Genomic DNA, 21,127 nt, shown 5'->3' with positions numbered 1-21,127 from the left:
AGTCCGGATTGATTAATCCCGTAGGGTAGAGGCTGGCGTGAAGGAGCCGTGCCCTTGGGGAACCCGTGCGCTGGTTGCTGATAGTGGGTGCCCGGCGGCGGCCCTTTGGCCCTAGGGTGGGGGTTGGACAGGTGGAGCGGCTGGGCGGCCCAGGTGAAGAGAGACAGGCGGGACCCGGAGACACGCCTCGCTCCCTAGCCCGGCCCCGAGGTCAACTTGCCCCACCCCTGGGCTCCGCGGCGTCCCTCCAGCTCTCCCCCATCAAGCTCTCCCCCGCCCAAGCTGCGGGTACGAAGGGGCAGGGCTTGTGGCAGGGGAGGGGCGGGCCCAGAATGACGGGTTCCTCCTGCGTCTTGATTCCCAGGACTCTGGGCTACCAAACCTGTCGACCAGCCAGAAACAGCTGATGGAGGCCCCTCTGCCAGCAGGAATGGTAAAACTCTGAGGTTGCGAGGCTCCGCGGGGACTACAACTCCCGACGTGCTCAGCGCGTATCTTCGCAGTCCCGCAAGAACTGGGCCGGGTCTGTTCTGGCGGAACTATATTTCCCGGCGTGCACCGCGCGCGGACGGCGGAGCCGCCGGGAAGAGTGGCGCCGCCTCCTACCCCCGCCCTGGGGGGGAGTCGCGCTGTCCCATTCTGCAGATGGAGACACAGAGGACTGGGGCCGCTGTGAACTTCTCGGGTGTGGACGTAGCGCAATGGGATGGGGTCCAGGACGTCCTGGCCCCCGGGGAGGGCTCGGTGGGGCGGGTATGCGATGCGCAGCCAGTGCCATTCGTCCCGCAGGTGCTGGGCGTGATGATCGGGGCCGGAGTCGCCGTGTTCGTCACCGCCGTGCTCATCCTCCTGCTAGTGCGGAGGCTTCGAGTGCCGAGTGAGGACCCCGAGGGCCCCTCTGGGGAGGCTGCGTTGTGGGGAGCTGAGATGCCGGGTTCCGGAGGCAGCAGGGATTGGACTTGCTAGGGTCTGCACGCCGTGTCCCCATCTCTGGCCGCGCGGAGTCTGCGCAGAGCTCAGAGCGCCCCTCTCCCCTGATCCTAGAAACCCCAGCCCCGGAGGGCCCGCGGTATCGATTCCGGAAGAGGGACAAAGTGCTTTTCTATGGCCGGAAGATTATGCGGAAGGTGAGTCTAGGACCAACAGGCTCCCGCTGACCACACAGAAGCCCTGCCCTTTACTTGGTTACAACTGTTGTAAACCCCTCCTCCTTGATGAAGGACGTACGCGTCTGAAACCCCTCTTCCCCAGGGTCTGAACTAGCAGCTGACCTGCTCTTCCCCTTGATTATGCTAGGTGTCACAGTCCACTTCCTCCCTGGTGGACACCTCCGTCTCCACCACCTCCAGGCCTCGCATGAAGAAGAAACTCAAGATGCTGAACATTGCCAAGAAGTAAGGCTGTGCCGAGTACACCTGGCCCTGGGGCTCCCTCGGGGGCCATTTGAGTGATCAACCCATGTATCTCGAGTTTCTTTCTACCCGGTGGGCTGTCTTGGGAGTCTTCCACCTCACACCAGACAGGCTGCCCCCCTAGGGGCTATCTCAGAGACGGTCCCCTACCAGTGACGCCCCCCCCCCCCCCCCAGGTTATCTGTGAGCTGTTTGCTCTTCAGTCAGTATCTCTGACACCTTGTGGGGGTCTATATCTGGGGTTTCTATTAGGCTATTTCATGGGTCTCCTCACAGGAGGGGTGCGCATTGGGGTCATCTCAGGTGTTTCTGTGACCAGCTGGAAGGGCTACCTGTAGCCTTTGTTCTCCCCGGGTTATCTTAGCAGCCTTGCTACATCAGAAGACATCTCTCCACGTCACCTACCTTGGAGTTCTCCCCACACTAAGGAGGCTATGGCAGGGATTGTGTTCCCTGGGACTTATCTCAAGAGTCTTCTTGCACGAGAAACATAGGAAGGACGTCTCAGGGTGCCTGTCCTTAGCGAAGGATGCCCTCGGGGTCTCTGAGGAAGGCTCTTCCAGGGATCTTTTTAAGTTGGGAGCTGGCTCGGGGGTGTCCTAACAGCTTGGAGTCCACTTCATGAGATATGAAGGGCTGTCCCAGGGCTGTCCATGGCCAACATGTCCTATCACATGACTTTCTGTGACTTGAGAGGGCTGTCTCTCGTTCTCCATGATTGGACACTGTATCTCGAGTCTCTCCACATCTCAGCGTCTGCACACCCTTGAAAAGCTGCCCTGAGGTTGTCCTGACCATCAGAGGGCTAGCGCAGGAATCTGTGACCTGGGGAAGGGCTAGCCCAACGGCCTCCCTGTTCACATGAGGAGCTCTATCTGGATTTCTCTGTATCATGGAGTTTAACTCAGGGAATTGCTCATACTAGAGGGTCTGTCTCAAGTATCTTGTGAGCAGTGTGGGGGCTGTCACAGCAGTAACCGGCTTGCGGGGAAGGGCTCTCCCAGGTCTGTGAATAGCAAAGAGGCTGTACCTGGATTCTCCATGTGTCAGGAGCGCTGTGTCAGGGTCCTCTGAGGCGGGAGAGGAAGGATTAGCTCAGGGACCTTATAAAGAACAGAGCGGCTGTATCTGAAGTCTCCTCATATACTGGAAGTTCCGCCAGGGGTCTGCCTACACTAGAAAGGCCATCTCAGGAGTCTGGTCTGTGATCACTGGAAGGACTATGTCAGGGGCCCATGACGAACAGGTGTTCCTTCTAAAGTCTGCCCGTGTCTTAGAAGCTATGTCAGGGGTCTAACTAGACCAGTGGTTCTCAACCTTTCTAATGCCGCAGCCCTTTAATACAGTTCCTCATGTTGTGGTGACCCCCAACCATAAAATTATTTTCGTTGCTACTTCATAACTGTAATTTTGCTACTGTTACGAATCATAACGTAAATATCTGTGTTTTCCGATGGTCTTAGGCTACCCTGCTAGCGGTTCTCAACCTGTGGGTCGCGACACACAGATATTTACATTACGATTCATAGCGGTAGCAAAATTACAGTTATGAAGTAGCAACGAAAATAATTTTATGGTTGGGGGTCACCACAACATGAGGAACTGTATTAAAGGGTCATGGCATTAGAAAGATTGAGAACCACTGAACTAGAAGGTCATTTCAGAGGCCTATGACTAGAGGAGGGGTGATCTCAGGGTTTTTCTGTATGGGGTCAGACAGTAAACATCTTCGGCTGTGCAGGCTACATACAGCTCTGCTATAACTATTCAACTCTGTTGTAGCATGAAAATAGCCACAGACAGCATGGACATGAATGAGTGAATGTACCTATGTGCCACTAAAACTTTATGTGCAAAAAAGAAATGGGGGGCCTGATTTGGCCAGTAGGCCAGACTTTGCTGATCCCTGTTCTGTGTGACTCAGGAGCAAGGGTGTATGGGGATCTCAGGTCTGCCCGTGCCTGCTCCCTGCTCCCCCCCATGCCTCTCTGCTCCCACCAGGATCCTCCGCATCCAGAAAGAGACTCCCACACTGCAGCGGAAGGAGCCCCCGCCTGCCGTGCTGGAGGCTGACCTGACCGAGGGCGACCTGGCCAACTCCCACCTGCCCTCCGAGGTGCTCTACATGCTGAAGAACGTGCGGTCAGTGTCGGAGCGCAGGCTGGGGCTGCAGAGCTGGGTGCTGATCTGACCTGCGTTCCTCCCCCCCCTCCCCCATCCAACAGGGTGCTGGGCCACTTCGAGAAGCCGCTCTTTCTGGAGCTCTGCCGGCACATGATCTTCCAGCGGCTCAGCCAGGGGGACTACGTCTTCCGGCCAGGCCAGCCAGACGCCAGCATCTATGTGGTGCAGGACGGGCTGCTGGAGCTCTGCCTGCCAGGGCCGGTAAGTGGGCTGCCCGCAGGGGACTGCAGGGAGACAGGCGGCGATGCAGTGGCCACGGGGCAGGCTCTGCTGTTGGTCATGGGGCTGGTGGTCTTTTGAGATGTGCAGGCCGGAGTTGGGAGCAGATGCCCAAGGGTATCTGGGTGGTCAGTGGTTGCAGTTAGCTAGGGGCAAGAAACGGGTGCTGGTCAGAAGGTTCCGTGGGGCCAGAGGTCGGGGCATCAGTGGTCACGGTGGGTGAGGGTGAGGGCCAGTGGTGTGGTTGGCGATGGATGCGGGTTGGCAGCCCTGGTCACTGCCCTGACTCCCACCCCATGTGTGACAGGACGGGAAGGAGTGTGTGGTGAAGGAAGTAGGCCCCGGGGACAGTGTCAACAGCCTCCTGAGCATCCTGGATGTCATCACTGTGAGTGGTCAGTTTGGGGTGGCAAGGCGGCTGGGGTTCAACGCCACACCCAGGGGACTGGGTTGGAGGCCCCGGTCTCTGCTCTGTCCCTGATGCTGCCGGTGGTTCCTCAAGGCCCTGGAGTTCGGAAGAGCTGGGGGAGCAGTGAGGACTCTCAGCCCCTGACCTTGATTCTCCTCATGTCCCTGCATCCCCAGGGTCACCAGCACCCCCATCGTACAGTGTCTGCCCGCGCAGCCCGAGACTCCACTGTGCTGCGGCTGCCGGTGGAGGCCTTCTCTGCAGTTTTCACCAAGTACCCGGAGAGCCTGGTGCGGGTGGTGCAGGTCAGCGGGCCTTCCGCCGCCCTCATCACCGGCAGCCGCGGGCTGGGACCCAGCAGTCCCGCAAGCTGTGCTGTTAGCCCTGAGCAGCCAGACCCCTGTGCTGCCCGACTCTTCCCATTAGCTGTCTTGACCCATCTCCCCAGGCTTCTGCCTCCTCATTGGGGGTTCCTCCCTGGCACCTCTGGCTCTGCTCTCCCCTCAGTGCCCCCAACCTTGGTCTTGGCTCCACCCAGCCTCCTCCCCATTTGTGGCCCCTCCCCTTTAATGCTTCCTCTCAACTTTCTTTGGCCCCTCTGCTGACTGACCTGCTTCCTGCCCTGTCCCTCTTCTGGCTCCGCCCCTGCTGACCACGCCCCTGCAGATCATCATGGTGAGGCTGCAGCGAGTCACCTTCCTGGCCCTCCACAACTACCTGGGTCTGACCAATGAGCTCTTCAGCCACGTGAGTCACTCAGAGAGGTGGGGGGGAGGGGGGGAGGGAGGGTTGGAAGTGTGGAGCGCCACATGCCTCCCAGGATTTGCCATAACGGTGCTCTCTGCCCCCAGGAGATCCAACCCCTGCGCCTCTTCCCCAGCCCCGGCCTCCCAGCTCGCACCAGCCCCGTTCGAGGCTCCAAGCGTGTTGGCAGCACCTCGGCAACTGAGGAGCCTCGGGAGGCCCCTGGCCGGCCACCTGACCCCACCGGGGCCCCTCTGCCTGGACCTGCAGGTACCTGAGATGACCCATGTTGGAGCTCCATGGTCTCTTAGCTAGGTACCCAGATCCGACTCCTGGCTGGTCCCCCAGTGACCTGTGGCCTCCGCTCTGTAGACTAAGCATGTCAAACTCGTGGCCTGCGGGCCGCATGCCTCATTTATTTGGCCCGTGTTAGCCTTTGAGTTTGACGTGCTTGCTGTAGACCCATTGGGAGTACCTTTCCTAGTCTCCTAGTCCCCAGGGACTCTGAGGTGACCGCTCCCCAGTACCCCTTCAGTTCCACACCCCCAGTGGTAGGAGCCTGAACTCGTGTCTCCCTCAGGGGACCTGGCGAAGCCCACATCCCTGGAAGCCCCCTCGGCCCCCCTGCTGAGCCGCTGCATCTCCATGCCAGTGGACATCTCAGGTCTGGGGCCTTGGGCCGGGAGGGGGAGGCATCGAACTTCTGGGTTGGAACGCAGGCTGGCCAGTCCTTCTTTTCCTTATCTGTCCAATGGAAGCCCTGGCAGCGCTTTCTGCTGACATTTTCATGGGTGCTCATTGGAATGATGCCCTCCCAGCTGTGGTGAGGGTCCGAGGAGTGCAGTCATTGGTTAGCCACGTCTGCACGGGTTGGCAGTGGCACATGGGCACTGCTTGCGTAGACTGCAGTTGTGGTCAGTCTTGTCTCTGTTGCTTTTATTGTCCCCTGCCCACTGCAGGCTTGCAGGGAGGTCCCCGCTCGGACTTCGACATGGCGTATGAACGTGGCCGGATTTCCGTGTCTCTGCAAGAAGAGGCTTCAGTGGGGCCCCAGGTAGTCCCTGTTCGGGTAAGGCCCTGCCCTCTGCCCTTCCCCTGGTGGAGGCCCCTGAGGAGGAAAGTTGGGTGGGAGCAGGGAGGTCACAGGCCCTGCCCCATGTAGACTCCCACTCAGGAGCCCCGGGAGCAGCCGGCAGGTGCCTGCGAGTACAGCTACTGTGAGGATGAGTCAGCCACCGGCGGCTGCCCCTTCGGGCCCTACCAGGGCCGCCAGACCAGTAGCATCTTTGAGGCGGCAAAGCGGGAGCTGGCCAAGTTGATGCGGATTGAGGTGGGTGGCCTTGGCCCAGGGGCTGGGGGACTAGGTGGAGGGTGGGGGGAGGCCTGGCTGGACCAGTCTCAACCTCCCTCCCTCCTTAGGACCCCTCCCTCCTGAACAGCCGAGTCTTGCTACATCATGCTAAAGCCGGCACCATCATTGCCCGCCAGGGGGACCAGGTGAGGCTGACCCCTGACCTTTAAACGTACAACTGTGACCTGAGACCTCTCTGATCTCTGATCCTTGCTCTTTGACCCTACTTGTAGAACTCTTAGTCTGTGATTTCCAGTCCCTGACCCTCGGATCCTACGACTGACCCCCAGCTCACGCACCCCTTATCCTCTGGACCAAGCATGTCAAACTTGCAGCCCATGGGCCGCATGCCTCATTTATTTGGCCCGTGTTAGCTTTTGAGTTTGACATGCTTGCTCAGGACCAATCAGTCTTTACCTCCAACACTTTTTGCTAAGACCCCAGCCCCTAGATCTGTTACCTGCCTTGGCCTTTCCCGCAACCTGTTTTCTGAGCTTTTGATTCTGTAATACACCCTGATGTTCGGGCCCCCTGCTGGGATGGGCACTTGATAAATGTGTACAAATTGGAATCAGGACCCAGAGGCCATGAACTGGCCCCAGGAGCTGGACTTCAGTGCCTGCTGGTAGCACCGGGAGGTTTGAAAACTGCCCCCATGAATGCCTCCAGTCTCCATTTGGGGACACTGAGGCCGTGATCTCCATCAGGAAGCACAGGGGAAGAGGGTTCTGGAGGGAGGGGCTCGATTGAAAATCCGGACTCTGGCCAGATTCCGTGTGACCTTGAGCAAGTCATCTAGGAAGTTCTCTGCTTCCTCCTCGGTGGAATGGAAGTAGTTGCAGTAACTGCCACCAGCATTAAAGAGGAAGTAGTCTGAGCTGCCTAAGGTTTGCAAGGGTGACAAGCCCAGGGAAGGGTGTGGAGCGGCAGCTCAGGGGTGACACAGAGGGCAGCGTGGCACAGGTACTGAGACTGACGCACTGCTTGGGGTGGGGGGTGGGGCGCCTGGCCTGTGGCCGGCTGATTCAGCTGTCGCCTCAAGCTGCTCACTGCAGGGTGGCTCCCTCCTGCAGAGGGCGCTGGTGATGCTTTTGCCAGCTGTTTGTGGTTTTGGGGAATGAGCTGACACAGGGTGGTCCTACCATGGCTCCTGCGGGGCCCTTGGGCCCTGCTTCTCTGGGAGACCCTGTTGGGCTCTAGGCCGCCGTGGATACTAACGGATCGCTGGCCTGCGGCCACTCGGGGTCTCAGGGTCTGCCCAGCTTGGTTAGGGGTGTGACTGTGCTGTCGCTCTCTCTGAAACTTCGCGCTGATGGTTTTCCTCCTGGGAGAATTTTGCCCTCAGCAGACATTTGGTAATGTAGAGACGTTTTTTATTGACTTGGGAGGGTGCTACTGGCATCTAATGGTTAGAGGCCAGGGATGCCAGAACACACAGGACAGCCCCCACAACTGAATTATCCAGCCTAAAATGTGAGTAATGCCAAGGCTGAGAAACTGCTTTCCACAGATATTTCCCAAAGTGTGTTTCATGAAACACCTGTACCACCAGGGATCCGTGGCCAAATAGGTTTGGGGAATGCTGGCTGCTTTATCTCTTCGTGGAAGTTCCCGTTGAACAGCATTGGCATATTCAAGGCTCTGAGGAGTCCTGCAGTAGAGAAACGTGCTTCCCGACCTGATGGCAAACGGCAGCCTAATATTAGTAACTTCCACTCATATCCCAGACCCAGCCTAGAAAGTCTGTCCTCGGAGGTCCCAGCACATGTGTGTATCTCCGGGGCTGTGCCCCTCCCAGGGGCCCTTGCAGTGTTTTGGTGCTCGCTGGAGCTTTGTGAGGTGCCAGACAGGTTGCTCTGGCGGATGAAGAAGAAATCTTTCCTTATCTGTGCAGTTTCACTTCCTTGTTTATAAAAGGTTGGGGAAGGGAGGTGTCTGGGTAGGCAGGCTAACCAGAGAGGGAGGAGAGGGCGCCTGTTCGGACTGGGTGTTTGCTGTGTCTCAGGCCCAGGCCGTGTAGCAGCTGCAGAGGAGGAAAGCCAGGCCTCTGGCCCGCGCAGCCCACGGTTCTGATGGACATTCCATTCAAAGGGTGTGAGAGCCCATGTGCTTGGTGCACAGACAGAAGGAGCTGTTCTCGGCTCTGCAGACCCTGGCTCAGGCGGGGCAGCCTCTCTGAGGAAGTGACCTGAGCTAAGAAGGAACGGTGGGAGGGATTTAAGTGTAATGGGAGGAAAGAGCATTCTAGGCAGAGGGAACAGCTTGTGCCAGTTACTTCCCGTGGTGAGAAGTAATGCGTCGTTTCTAGAAAACTAGGACTAGGACGTCAACAGGCATGGCGGGGAACAAGGGAACGGGGAATAGGGGGGATTTTTTATTTTCGGTGATAGTTTTATTGAGATATAATTCACATACTATGCAGTCCGCCCATTTAAAGAGTGTGCTTCAGTGGTTTTTAGTATATTCAGAGTTGCACAATCCATTTTAGAACATTTTTGTCACCTTGAAAAGAAATCCCATACACTTTAGCCGTCTCCTGCCTCCTGACCCACCCACCCCATGCCCTAAAGAACTCTAGTCTTATTTCTACATAGTTGCCTGTCCTGGACATTTCATATAAATGGAACCACATGCTCTGTGGCCTTTTGTGTTTGGCTTCCAACTGAGCATCATGTTTTCAAGGCTCAATCCTGTTGAAGCACGTGTTAGTGCTTCACTCCTTTTTATGTCCGAATAATACTTTATTGGGTGGATATTCAGCCCTTTGCTGATCCATTCATCTGTTGATGTACATATGGGTTATTTTCTACCTTTTGGCTATTTTTAAAAATTATTTACAGAGAGGAAGGGAGAGGGATAGAGAGTTAGAAACATCGATCAGCTGCCTCCTGCACACTCCCCACTGAGTATGTGCCCGCAACCAAGGTACATGCCCTTGACCGGAATCGAACCTGGGACCCTTGAGTCTATAGGCCGATGCTCTATCCACTGAGCCAAACCGATTAAGGCTACCTCTTGGCTATTATGCATAATGCTGCTATGAACATTGACACACAAGTTTCCATGTGGACATACATTTCATTTCTGTTGGGTAGATACCTAGGAGTCAAACTGCTGGGTCATATGGCAACTCTGCTTTTAACCCCCTGAGCACCCTCCTCCAGTGGGTGCACCGTTACACCCCGCCCACCAGCAGTGTGTGAGGTTCTGGTTTCTCCACGTTCTCTTGAACATTTTTTGATCCTAGCTCTCCTAGTGAGTGTGAAGTGGCATCTCATTTTGGTTTTGATTTGCATTTCCCTGAGTCATGATCTTTTCATGTGCTTATATCTCTTGGAGAGGTGTCTATTCAGATCCTTTGTCCATTTTTAAATTGGGTTGTTTTATTATTGAGTTATAAGATTTCTGTATGTATTCTGAATTCAAGACCCTTAGCAGGCAATATGATTTGCAAATATGTTCTCCCATACTGTGACTTGTCCATTTACTTTCTTGGTAGTGTCCTTTGAAGTTCAAAAGTTTTGATTGATTTTGTTGATTATGCAACAAGAATCCACTATCAAATTCAAGGTCATGAAGATGGACCCCTGTATTTTCTTTGAAGAGTTTTATAGTTTTAATTCTTACATTCATATTTTTAATCCATTTTAATATGGTGTAAGGTGAAGATCCAACTTTATTCTTCCATGTGGCTATCCAATTGCCCAGATGAGCAAAGAGGATTTAAGCCACACCCCCTAGGTAGCCAATCCTTGCAGCCTCTTGCTGGCTGTGTTGGAAAGAATTCATGGGCCATAATCTGGGCTTAAGAGTTTGGTGATCTATTAGCAATGTCTGCCCTGGGTGCTGAATAATATGCTGCTCAGCGGAGCTATGCAAAGCCTTCACTCCCTCCGCTTCCTTTGGAGTGAATTGACCTGAGTTGGGGGTACAAGTGTTGGCCCTGTGCCCATCTCCTGGTGCCTGCCCGTAGGATGTGAGCCTGCACTTTGTGCTCTGGGGCTGCCTGCACGTCTACCAGCGCATGATCGACAAGGCTGAGGACGTGTGCCTGTTCATCGCACAGCCAGGCGAGCTGGTTGGGCAGCTGGCTGTGCTCACGGGGGAGCCCCTCATCTTCACGCTGCGAGCCCAGCGCGACTGCACTTTCCTGCGGATCTCCAAGTGCGACTTCTATGAGTACGACTGGGCCCCATGTTGGGGGGACTGGCCCTTAGGGGCCCTGACTCCCTTCTGCCATGGGAGAGGCCACCCCTCTGAAGGCTTACACCTTAACAGGGGAGCTTTGGGCCCTTCCAACCCCACCTCCAGGCCGTCACCCGTCCTGCCCACTCCCTCAGGGCAGTTCCAGGACACCCCCGGCCCATGCGTCCCTGTCCTTCGTCTACACTGCAGGATCATGCGCGCACAGCCCAGTGTGGTGCTGAGTGCCGCGCACACGGTGGCTGCGAGGATGTCACCCTTTGTGCGCCAGATGGACTTTGCCATCGACTGGACAGCCGTGGAGGCTGGACGAGCGCTGTACAGGTGCAGGTCCCACCCCCGCCCCCACCTCGCCGCTCAGCCCTGCCTCAGACCTGGCTGGATCCTGTGTGACGCACACCCCACCCCAGACAGGGCGACCGCTCGGACTGCACCTACATCGTGCTCAATGGGCGGCTGCGCAGCGTCATCCAGCGTGGCAGTGGCAAGAAGGAGCTGGTGGGCGAGTACGGCCGCGGGGATCTTGTCGGAGTGGTGAGCGCGGCCACACCCACTGACCTCTGATCTCTGCAGGCCAGTTTTTCTCCCCGCCCCCAACATGCACACCATCTCGGGTCATCTGACCGGGTGGTGAACACCTGTGACCTCGCAGTCCGTTTCTCCCAGCGCCTTTCTGTGGGCGGGGATGCTGACGGACCTGCCCCAGACCTCTCCCATCAGACCCGCCCGGGGATCCCTGTACTCCCTCTCCCGGCCCTAATGGGTAGCGAGGCTTGGTTCCTTCCACCCCCATCCGGGGGACACTGAGTAGAACTGCACTGTCTCCTCGGCCTCCCCTCCCGGCCTCCCCTCACCCGTTCTGCCCATTCGGAGGCTCCTGGCCCAGGCATCTCCGGTCATGCACGTGGTCCCCCAGGTGGAAGCGCTGACGCGGCAGCCGCGCGCCACCACGGTGCACGCGGTGCGCGACACAGAGCTGGCCAAGCTCCCCGAGGGCACCCTGGGCCACATCAAACGGCGGTACCCGCAGGTGCGACTCCGTGGGGTGTGGGCTGGCTTCCCAAAGGGCAGCAGGCGGGGCGGGGCGGGGCGGCCCGGGGGGGGCGGGGCCTAACGTTTGGAAGTGGGCGCGTGGAGGCGGGACTCGAAGTGAGGCGGAGGGACGCGAGGGGAAGGTGGGCTCGCACTGCGGCCCCTCCAGTCCCGCTGGACCGCCCATCTCAACGCCCCAGGTCGTGACCCGCCTCATTCACCTGCTGAGCCAGAAAATTCTGGGGAATTTGCAGCAGCTGCAAGGACCGTTCCCAGGTGAGATCCGCAGGTGCCCAGATGCTGGGGGCATGTAGTCAACACTTGGGACTTGCTGGGGGAGAGAGCCCTGACCCAGGGCATGCTGGGAAACCAAGTCCAGCTCCGCTCCGGCCCATGCTGTCAGGAGGGAGTTAGGTGCCGGGCTGGCCGGGAACGGAGTTCCACTCCGGGCTACTTGCTTATGGAATCTAAAATGTCACTCTGTTGAGGCGGCAGAGTTTTAGGGGTGAGCTTCGTTCCAGGCGGCAGGACTTGACTGAAGGATGGAGAACAGGGTATGCTGGGAAATGGAGTTCCTGGGGTCGTGTTTGGCCCCCCGGGGCGTGTTGAGATGGGGCCTCTGAAGTTACCTGCACGCTGGGAGGTGTGATTTCCATGAACTAGGGAGCCCTGGGAATTGGAGTTGGATGTGAGTTGTGTGTAAATATGGGACTGAGACTGGCAACCTCTTTGCCTCCCTTTTACCCCGGGGGCTTCTGCCCCGTCAGCCTTGACTCCTGGCTCCCGGGTGGCGGCAGTGGTGAGCAGTGGCCAAGAAGCGCCTCATGCCCACGGTCAGGTGCCCCCTCCCCCACAGCCCTGAATTGTGTAGACAAATGCTCGAGCCATCCTTGGCGTGATACTTGGGCAGCCTTGGGGCTAGGGACGTTAAGATTTTGGGCTTCCAGGAGCCTCTCTGCTGATGCTCTACAGAAAAGGCATTTTTGCTCTGGCCAGTTTGCTCAGCGGTTAGAGCACCGGTCCCCGACTTGCAGTTCAATCCCCTGCCCCTGTCAGGAGGAGCACGGGAGGCAACCAATCTCTCTCTCTCTCTCTCTCTCTCTCTCTCTCTCATCAATGTTTCTCTTTTCCCTCCCTCCCTCCCTCCCTCCCTCCCTCCCTCCCTCCCTCCCTCCAAAAGTCAGTGGAATAAATACCTTCAATCCTCCAGTGAGGGGAAAACAAAAAAGAAAAGGCATATTCCAGTGAGCACCTAGTGTGTGCTAGGCACTATACCCGGCATGGGGTGGGGGCGTGCACAGCAGGCCCTAGAGGGGTTTACAGCCGCAGGCAAAACATCAGACACGTACTGTGCAGCCAACAAAAGAGGGTCTTGATTGGGGGGGACTAGCTTTTCAGAGGACAGCAGCTGAGACTTGATAAATGAGATGGGCCGGACATTGAAGAGAGCTTTGAAGGCTCTGCACACGGATCGGTGGTTTTATACTTGGAGGAGGACAGTGAGTGATGGGGAGAAACGGCCAGGGCAAGTCGCACAGGGGCTGGGGCCTGGGAAGGCACTGAGGCTGCTCAGAGTGAATGGGAAGCGGCTGGAGGCGGAGAGAGGCTCCGCAGCCCTGGCGGCCCGTGGGAGTGTGCGGGTGTCCGTGGGGACGCTGGGAGGCAGTAGATGGGCCAAAGGTGTATTTGCTTCTGCTTAGTTTTGTGTTCAAGTCTCTTCAGCGGACAGAGGCCCCCGAGCCAGCATGGGGCAGGCACCGATGGGTGCATGCGGGCACTGTGGGTGCCACTGAGGACATTAGAGCCCAAACTGAAGGTTGGATGGCCGAGTCCTGTCACGTGTGGCCCAGGATCTTCACTGTGGTCCCACTGAGCCTCCGCTGCGGGACGTGGGGCGGGGGTTTCTGAGGAGGAGGAGGAGGGTCTCCCTCTCCGGACATGGCTGCACAGCAGGTTTCATCCTTTGGGCTCTCAGCAGGCTCGGGACTGGGTGTGCCCCCTCACTCGGAACTCACCAACCCAGCCAGCAACCTGGCCACGGTGGCAGTCCTGCCTGTGTGTGCGGAGGTGCCCATGGTGGCCTTCACCCTGGAGCTGCAGCATGCTCTGCAAGCCATCGGTCAGTCGGATGCGGGGCAGGGCGCGTGTGGTGGGCACTGGCCAGTGAGTGGAGGTGCCCAGCGGGCCCATGGGGGTGGGGCGGGCAGAACAGGGCCACCGGAGTGGGGTGGGGCGTATTCTGTTCTGGGAGAGCCCCAGCTGTGGACCTGGGTTCCTAACCTCTCTTCCTCACCCATCCCCAGGCCCCACACTCCTCCTCAACAGTGACATCATCCGGGCACGCCTGGGCGCCTCCGCACTGGACAGGTGTGTGTGGGGTGCAGGGGTGGGGTCTGAGGGATGGACCTGAGTGTGGGACCCTTTCAGGTGCAACTTCAGATCGAGGCTGTGGGCTGAGGGGCACGCTCCCACCTACCTAGTTAGTGGAACGAATCCGCCCCTGGAGGGGTGCGTGTGGGAGCCTAGGTGTCTAAGTCCCGCCCCAGCAGTGGAGTTGGGGTGGTCTCACCAGCCCCAGGATGATTCTCCCCCCCCCCCCTCCCAGCATCCAGGAGTTTCGGCTGTCCGGATGGCTGGCCCAGCAGGAGGACACCCACCGCATTGTGCTCTACCAGACAGACTCCTCGCTGACGCCCTGGACCGTGCGCTGCCTGCGCCAGGCTGACTGCATCCTCATCGTGGGCCTGGGCGACCAGGAGCCCACGCTTGGCCAGGTCTGGAGACCACCCACAGTGACCCCACTCCCGGCCCCGGACCCTCCCCACCAGAGCTTGCACCAGTGCCACAGGCACCCTCGCTGTGGGGCTAGGCTAAATCTTAGGGACCCGAGTCATTGGTGATTGGTGACGCCGCCCTCCGCTCTCCTGCAGCTGGAGCAGATGCTGGAGAACACGGCGGTGCGCGCCCTCAAGCAGCTGGTCCTGCTGCACCGGGAGGAGGGCCCGGGCCCCACGCGCACCGTGGAGTGGCTCAACATGCGCAGCTGGTGCTCCGGACACCTGCACCTGCGCTGTCCCCGCCGCCTCTTCTCGCGTCGCAGTCCTGCCAAGCTGGTGAGGGCGGATCCAAAGAAAAGGTCCCTCTTCAGACTTAGCTGGGGAGTGGCTGTGGGGGCGTGGCTTAGGGCCTGCAGCCCTGCGGAGATCCAGATGCTCCCTCCTGCACCCCATGCTTACGGGACGTCTCTCTGTTCTCATCCAGCATGAGCTGTATGAGAAGGTGTTCTCCAGGCGCGTGGACCGGCACAGCGATTTCTCCCGCCTGGCGCGGGTGCTCACCGGCAACACCATCGCCCTGGTGCTGGGTGGGGGCGGAGCCAGGTGAGGGGGTGGGGCCGGCACTGGCGGGGGCGGTGCCCGAGGGGTGGAGCTTACTGGGGGGAGACCCCATAGGGGTGGGGCTGGCACCTTGTTCCTGGCCAGTGAGGGAGTTGGAGAAGGGACTCTCCTGGGGGTGCAGCCAAAGGGGTTCCCGGCGGGTCACCAGGGCTCCTCTTCCTTTTAGGGGCTGCTCACACATTGGGGTGCTGAAGGCATTGGAAGAGGCGGGGGTCCCTGTCGACCTAGTGGGCGGCACTTCCATCGGCTCCTTCATTGGGGCCCTGTATGCCGAAGAGCGAAGCGCCAGCCGAACTAAGCAGCGGGCCCGCGAGTGGGCCAAGGTGTGTGTTGGGGCCTCCCCATCCCAGAAGCACCCCAAAGCATGATCCACGGGAGCTCCTGGGTGTCTCCGACCTGTTCCTGATTTAGTTCGTGGACACTTAACGGAATACCTTCAGGACTTTGGATGACCCCCATCACATTTTGGCTAGTGACCTCAGCCCCCCATCCCCAGCTTGAGCAATCAGCATTCTTAGTGACCACTTGCTAGTGACCCCAAGTGATTCCTGTTTCACCCCAGCTGCCCCCCTTGCCCCTAGAGCATGACTTCCGTGCTGGAGCCCATGCTGGACCTCACATACCCCGCCACGTCCATGTTCACGGGGTCAGCCTTCAACCGCAGCATCCACCGCGTCTTCCAGGACAAGCAGATTGAGGTGCGCCCTCTCCCACCTGCTCTGTCCCCGCCCCGTCCGCAGGGGTCCCCTCTTCTCCCAACCTCGGCCCTTGTCCTCATAGGACCTGTGGCTGCCATACTTCAACGTGACCACGGACATCACCGCCTCGGCCATGCGTGTGCACAAAGACGGTGGGTGCCCCGGCCGGCCCCACGGCGTCGGTGGCCACGTGGGGAGGGGGGCAGGCAGGGCAGCCAAGTGTCCGGGACACTGTTAACACGAGTGACCGTCCGTCCTGACCTGATTGCCAGCACTAACCATCACCCACTAATGCCCCAGAGGTCCCAGGTATGTCTGTCCTCAGGGTGGGGACCGGGAAACAGTCAGGCACCTCACCCCCTCACGCCATCCCTGCAGGCTGCGTGTGGCGCTACGTCCGGGCCAGTGCCTCCTACTGCCCCTACCTGCCCCCGCTCTGCGACCCCAAGGACGGGCACCTGCTGGTGGACGGGTGCTACGTCAACAACGTGCCAGGTCAGCGAGCCCACCGGCTGGCCGGGCCTCTGAGCGTGTCTGAGAGTGTCTGTGCGTGTCTGTGTCTGTGTATCCCACTGGGCAGGCTCCCTATGGCGATACGTGCGCGCCAGCATGACGCTCTCGGGCTACCTGCCCCCGCTCTGCGACCCCAAGGACGGGCACCTCCTCATGGACGGCGGCTACATCAACAACCTGCCAGGCAAGTGGCTGCCCGCTCGCTCATGTGCACACACATGCACACAGGCAAATAGTGAGCGAGTGGGCCCATGCACAGGCATACACGCAGACAGGCGCCCCGGAGGACATGTGTGCAAGCAGACCTGCGCAGGGCGCTGGACACACACACACTTAGGTGCACAAGCAGATATGTGGATGAGCGGAGGAGGAATGTGCAGGTGGAAAGTGTACCCATATGTAAGATGCAGATGAATGCACACAGACGTGTACACACAGCACCGGACAGGGGATAGAACGGGACATCTTTACTGCATCTGCTCACGTGCACATTGTCATAGATGCTCAGAAGGCAGGTAGGGTACTCATGTGCACAAGGTTAGGTGCACGTGCACGGATAAAAACACACGCATTAATGAAATTGGGTACATGTCCTCACACGCCAGTCTATCCACACTCACCCTCATGCTTTCTAAGACGTGCGTAAGTGTGCACACTGAGGTAGGCGGGGCACCTGTGAGACCAAGTCAAGTGTCCTTTCACACCCTCTGACTTGTGTGCAGATAAGAGGCAGGCCGTTTGCAATTTAAAATTTTACATGCCCGGACGCGTGCATACACAAGTACACACCTTCCCTGGCTGCGCACACACACTTGCAATCCTGTACGCCAGGGCTTGGCAAACTCTGCCCTGAAGGTCCAATCCGGCCCCTGCCTGATTTTGTCAATAAAACTTTATTGACACACAATCACACCCAGTTATTTACTCATTGTCTGTGGCTGCTTTCTTGCCATAATAGCATATTGAGTAGAGTTGTGGCACAGACCATGTGGCCTGCAAAGCTGAAATTATTTTCTTGCTGGCCGCTTCAGAAAAAATTTGCCAACTCTTGTATAGGTGCTCTGTACACATACCTGCACTAACACCACACACCTTCACGTGTGTATAAACCCGTGGGTGGGTAGGCATACTTGGACGCACAAGGAAACAGACGTTGATCTGGGTACATGATGACTTAAATAAATACAGACATGCCCGGGGATGTGTACAGGGATGTAGGCATGCCCAGAGTGTGTGTGTTCACAGAGACACATGGACAGGAGATGCACACAGACAACAGGGACACATGGCCATGGGCATGCGTACTCAGACATACAAACCAGCTCGTGAGGGACACATGGAGAGTCTGACAGAGACTCGTTTTTCTGGGCTGAGTGTGGTTATAGGACCCTGTCCCTATCCCCCCAGGTTTCCCCAGACCCACTCAGGGGCCCTCAGTGGGCCACACGGACCCATGGACACACCACCCTCCCTGCTGGGCCCTCCCCTATCACCTCCTCGGTTCTGCTTTCCTGTTCCTGGCTCTCTGCCCCTTGTCACAGCCCCAGATTCTCTCTTCTTCCATTTCTCTAACTCTGATCTCTTTCTCCTCCCCAAATCTCCTGCTAATCCTGCTTCCCTGCATTTCTCTCTGTGGCCCGTCTACTGCCGTCTTTACTTCTGGATCTCTGTCTCCAGGTGTCCTTATGGCTCTGTCGCTACATCACTCTCCTCCCACTTCCCTGTCCTGCCTCTTCCCCATCAATTTTATCCCTCTGTCTCCAACCCCTACATCCCTCTGGCGTGGTTCCTCACTTCTAAAAGCTCCGACATCTGACCCTGTCTCCTCCCCATCATGGGCATCACTTTCCATGCCATTTGCATGCCAACATGCTGTTTGCATGGGTTGTTTTGCGTGACATGCATGATGGTGCCTGTGGGACTGGGTTGAACTTTGCTGCTCTGGGCCCTGGTGGGGAGCCACCCGCTGACCCCCCGGCCCCACAGCGGACATCGCCCGCAGCATGGGTGCCAAGACAGTCATTGCCATTGACGTCGGGAGCCAGGACGAGACCGACCTCAGCACCTACGGGGACAGCCTGTCTGGCTGGTGGCTGCTGTGGAAGCGGCTAAACCCTTGGACGGATAAGATCAAGGTTCCAGACATGGCTGAGATCCAGTCCCGCCTGGCCTACGTGTCCTGCGTACGCCAGCTGGAGGTTGTCAAGTCCAGCTCCTACTGCGAGTACCTGCGCCCCCCCATCGACTGCTTCAAGACCATGGACTTCGGGAAGTTCGACCAGATCTACGTGAGTGGGTGGGGTGGCCTGGCGTCCGTGCGGGGCTGGCAGAGCTTTACTGCTGAGCGCCCGGAGCAACACGCGGGGAAGGGGTCCAGGACTCCCTTCCCAATGGGAACTGTGGGGAATAGAACAGTCATCAGTCAGTGACGTCTGTGTGGACGTGGCCATGGAACATGCTGCCCACGTGCTGTGTATGAACTAAGCTTCTTATGTGCCGGCGGCACTACCTGAAGCACTGTGTAGAGATTTCTGCGTTGGTGGGCCTGGGAACAGTGATCAACTAGTAATGTCTGCCAAGGTAAGCGAGGGAAGGAGCAGTGTGTATGTCATGCACCACTGGCCCTGAGAAATGTGCCATAGCCCGTGCCACTGCCCAGAGACCTGAGTGGAAATGTCTGATGCTCTTCCCGGGCCGATGGGAAAGTGTGCCCTGCTGGGTTAGCGGTGTCTGTGTGGGTATGGGAGCTGGCGATACCCACACATGTACTGCGTATCTGGAGAACTTGAAATAAGGTTGCCACCACCATCTCAATTCATGTGGTACTTGGCCCACTGCATGGGAAGAGTGGGAAAGATCCTGAAATGATGGATTGGTAATGTCTGGCAGGGGCACAGGATGGGGGACATGGGCCAAGGGTGCTACATATGGCTGACTCCAAAATAGGGTGAGCCTCAAATGCTAGGGCCCCCAAAGCAGCAGGCTTTTGAGGGGCCAGGCCAGGGGCAGGCAACGTGGGACTAAGCAGAGAGGACCAGGCGGAGAACATCTGGGGGAGTCGCAGCACGGATGGCCCCAGTCCCCTCCCTTCCTGCAGGATGTGGGCTACCAGTACGGGAAGGCTGTGTTTGGGGGCTGGAGCCGGGGCGACGTCATTGAGAAGATGCTCACAGACCGGCGGTCTGCTGACCTTATCGAGAGCCGCCGTGCAGACGTAAGCCGGGGACTCCCCCAGCCCCTCGGGGTCTCCCAAACCTCAGGTGACCCCAGATCTCCCTGGGTTTCTCTGAGCTCCTCCGACCAGAGAACGCTCCTCAGGGTGTGTCCCCAAGGCACAGTCCCCCGACACCCAGGACGCCACGGAGCCTCTGAGACCCTCACCCATGTCACCCCACAGGTGCTGGCCTTCCCCAGTTCTGGCTTCACTGACTTGGCGGAGATCGTGTCCCGGATCGAGCCCCCCACCACCTATGTTTCTGATGGCTGTGCTGATGGTGAGGGCGCCTCCGGAGGCGGGGCGAGGCCCGGGGTCAGTGGGATGTGGCTGGAAATGCCAGCCCCGCCCATGTCCCCTCACGGGCACGCTGCTCCCCGGATTCTAGGGGAAGAGTCAGACTGCCTGACGGAGTATGAGGAGGACGCAGGACCTGACTGCTCACGGGACGAGGGGGGCTCTCCCGAGGGCGCCAGCCCCAGCACCGCCTCTGAGATGGTGAGAGGGAGCTGCCGGGCCCCCCGGGCCCATGACCCCGCGGGTTGTGCTGAGTGACCTGTCCCGGGCCTGTTCTGTGTGACGTGGGGCTCCTGTTCCGCAGGAGGAGGACAAGTCGATTCTCAGGCACCGGCGCTGCCTGCCACAGGACGCTGCCAGCTCACCTGCAGACACCTGAGGACCGCGGGGGCCCCCGGAGCTGGGCTGAGGGGGCCGCTCCCCCACTTCCTGCTGCTGTGCCTGTGACCTCTGGTCTCCCGGGACCTCAGGGCCCACACACTGGATTGCTGCCCCTCCAAGAGGGCGGCGCTACCCTGATGACCTTGAACAGTCATTCCCAATAAACCGTCTATTCTCGGAGGAGGGCCCATGTCATTCTTGGGGTTCAGGGGATCTCACCCCACCTTCCATGCTTAGGACGGCTGGGCTGGAGCTTGCCACAGAGACCACTCACCCAGCCTCAGGCTGAGCTCCATGAGCTGTGCGTGCCATCCCAGAATCCACCTGGAGTCCCACTGCTGACCACGGGCCTCCAGATGCTACATGTCCACCCCGGGGATCCCAGATGTCCTGGGTGCCTGTCCTGACACCACTCATTCTCCCGCCCCTGGGCTGGTCATACTGTGTGCAGGTACTCCAAGTTTTCTGTGTGTTCCTATCGTGCACTGCTGAGCCTGGTTCCTGAGAGACACGCCATGTGCATGCACGTGTACACATACAGGTGCACACAGGCACAGGGTTCAATGACTTTATTGTTTCCCAGGCATTGTCCCTACTGTGTGCTCAGCTGAGGTCACACAGAATGAGCCATCCCTACTGTGCACTCTTGCCCACTGTCCTGGCATGTTGGTTAAGAGCTTACGAGTGTGGAGCCAAACTGCCTTATGTGAAACCCAGTCTGGCCTCTTAACAAAACTTGGGGCCTCAGTTGCTCCACCTGTGAGGTGGGGGTGCTCATAGCATCTGCCTCATCAGGCGTTTCTACTACTGACTCTCCTGCCAGCAGGGTTAGATTTGGGGGAACAAGGCTGGAGGCCAGAGACCAGGGAGAGATGACGAGGCCTAAATTAGGGAGCAGATGTGGGGACAGTGAGGAGAGACAATGCCCAAGAAACATCTACAATAACATTTGGTGGAACATAGAGATTAGTGGGCAGTGGGGAGGCGAGGTTGGGGTGCCAAGGAGGATGAGGGGAGGTTGGCACAGATAACGGGGGGACATCTTTACCGAAGCAGGATGAGGGGAAAGGAG

General features: G+C 58.4%; 1 protein-coding gene across 10 annotated transcripts; it reads left to right on the top strand.

Annotated features, from left to right (window-relative positions):
- Positions 1-368: 368 nt before the first annotated feature.
- PNPLA6 (patatin like phospholipase domain containing 6) lies at positions 369-20,229 on the top strand. 10 transcript variants are annotated; one of them, XM_054717139.1, is made up of 33 exons: positions 369-433; positions 790-877; positions 1,045-1,127; positions 1,297-1,394; positions 3,414-3,554; positions 3,638-3,797; positions 4,123-4,203; positions 4,401-4,529; positions 4,891-4,971; positions 5,076-5,238; positions 5,549-5,632; positions 5,928-6,037; positions 6,143-6,298; positions 6,388-6,465; positions 10,293-10,498; positions 10,715-10,846; positions 10,933-11,056; positions 11,439-11,552; positions 11,755-11,830; positions 13,533-13,673; positions 13,858-13,921; positions 14,160-14,328; positions 14,485-14,667; positions 14,816-14,934; positions 15,119-15,275; positions 15,534-15,650; positions 15,733-15,802; positions 16,231-16,347; positions 18,150-18,451; positions 19,261-19,377; positions 19,561-19,657; positions 19,766-19,875; positions 19,979-20,229. In XM_054717139.1, exons 1-33 carry the CDS (start codon positions 407-409, stop codon positions 20,051-20,053), a joined length of 3,969 nt encoding a protein of 1,322 aa, XP_054573114.1. In that variant the 5' UTR covers positions 369-406; the 3' UTR covers positions 20,054-20,229. The 10 variants fall into 10 exon arrangements, with proteins under 10 accessions (XP_054573114.1, XP_028016241.1, XP_028016242.1 ...); XM_028160440.2 differs by having other exon boundaries at positions 6,131-6,298; positions 13,530-13,673; XM_028160441.2 differs by having other exon boundaries at positions 373-433; positions 6,131-6,298.
- Positions 20,230-21,127: the final 898 nt, after the last annotated feature.

The sequence above is a fragment of the Eptesicus fuscus genome, chromosome 6 (genome assembly GCF_027574615.1).
Source record: "Eptesicus fuscus isolate TK198812 chromosome 6, DD_ASM_mEF_20220401, whole genome shotgun sequence".
Classification (NCBI taxonomy): Eukaryota; Metazoa; Chordata; class Mammalia; order Chiroptera; family Vespertilionidae; genus Eptesicus; species Eptesicus fuscus.
Note: the sequence above shows the minus strand (reverse complement) of the source record. Positions and strands in the feature narration are given on the sequence as shown.

Coding starts and splice junctions, on each gene's coding strand:
- PNPLA6 (XM_028160434.2), top strand. CDS start 646: ATGGAGACACAGAGGACTGGGGCCGCTGTGAACTTCTCGGGTGTGGAC. Junction 3,798..4,122: donor AGCTCTGCCTGCCAGGGCCG/GTAAGTGGGCTG, acceptor CATGTGTGACAG/GACGGGAAGGAGTGTGTGGT. Junction 10,499..10,714: donor TCCAAGTGCGACTTCTATGA/GTACGACTGGGC, acceptor TCTACACTGCAG/GATCATGCGCGCACAGCCCA.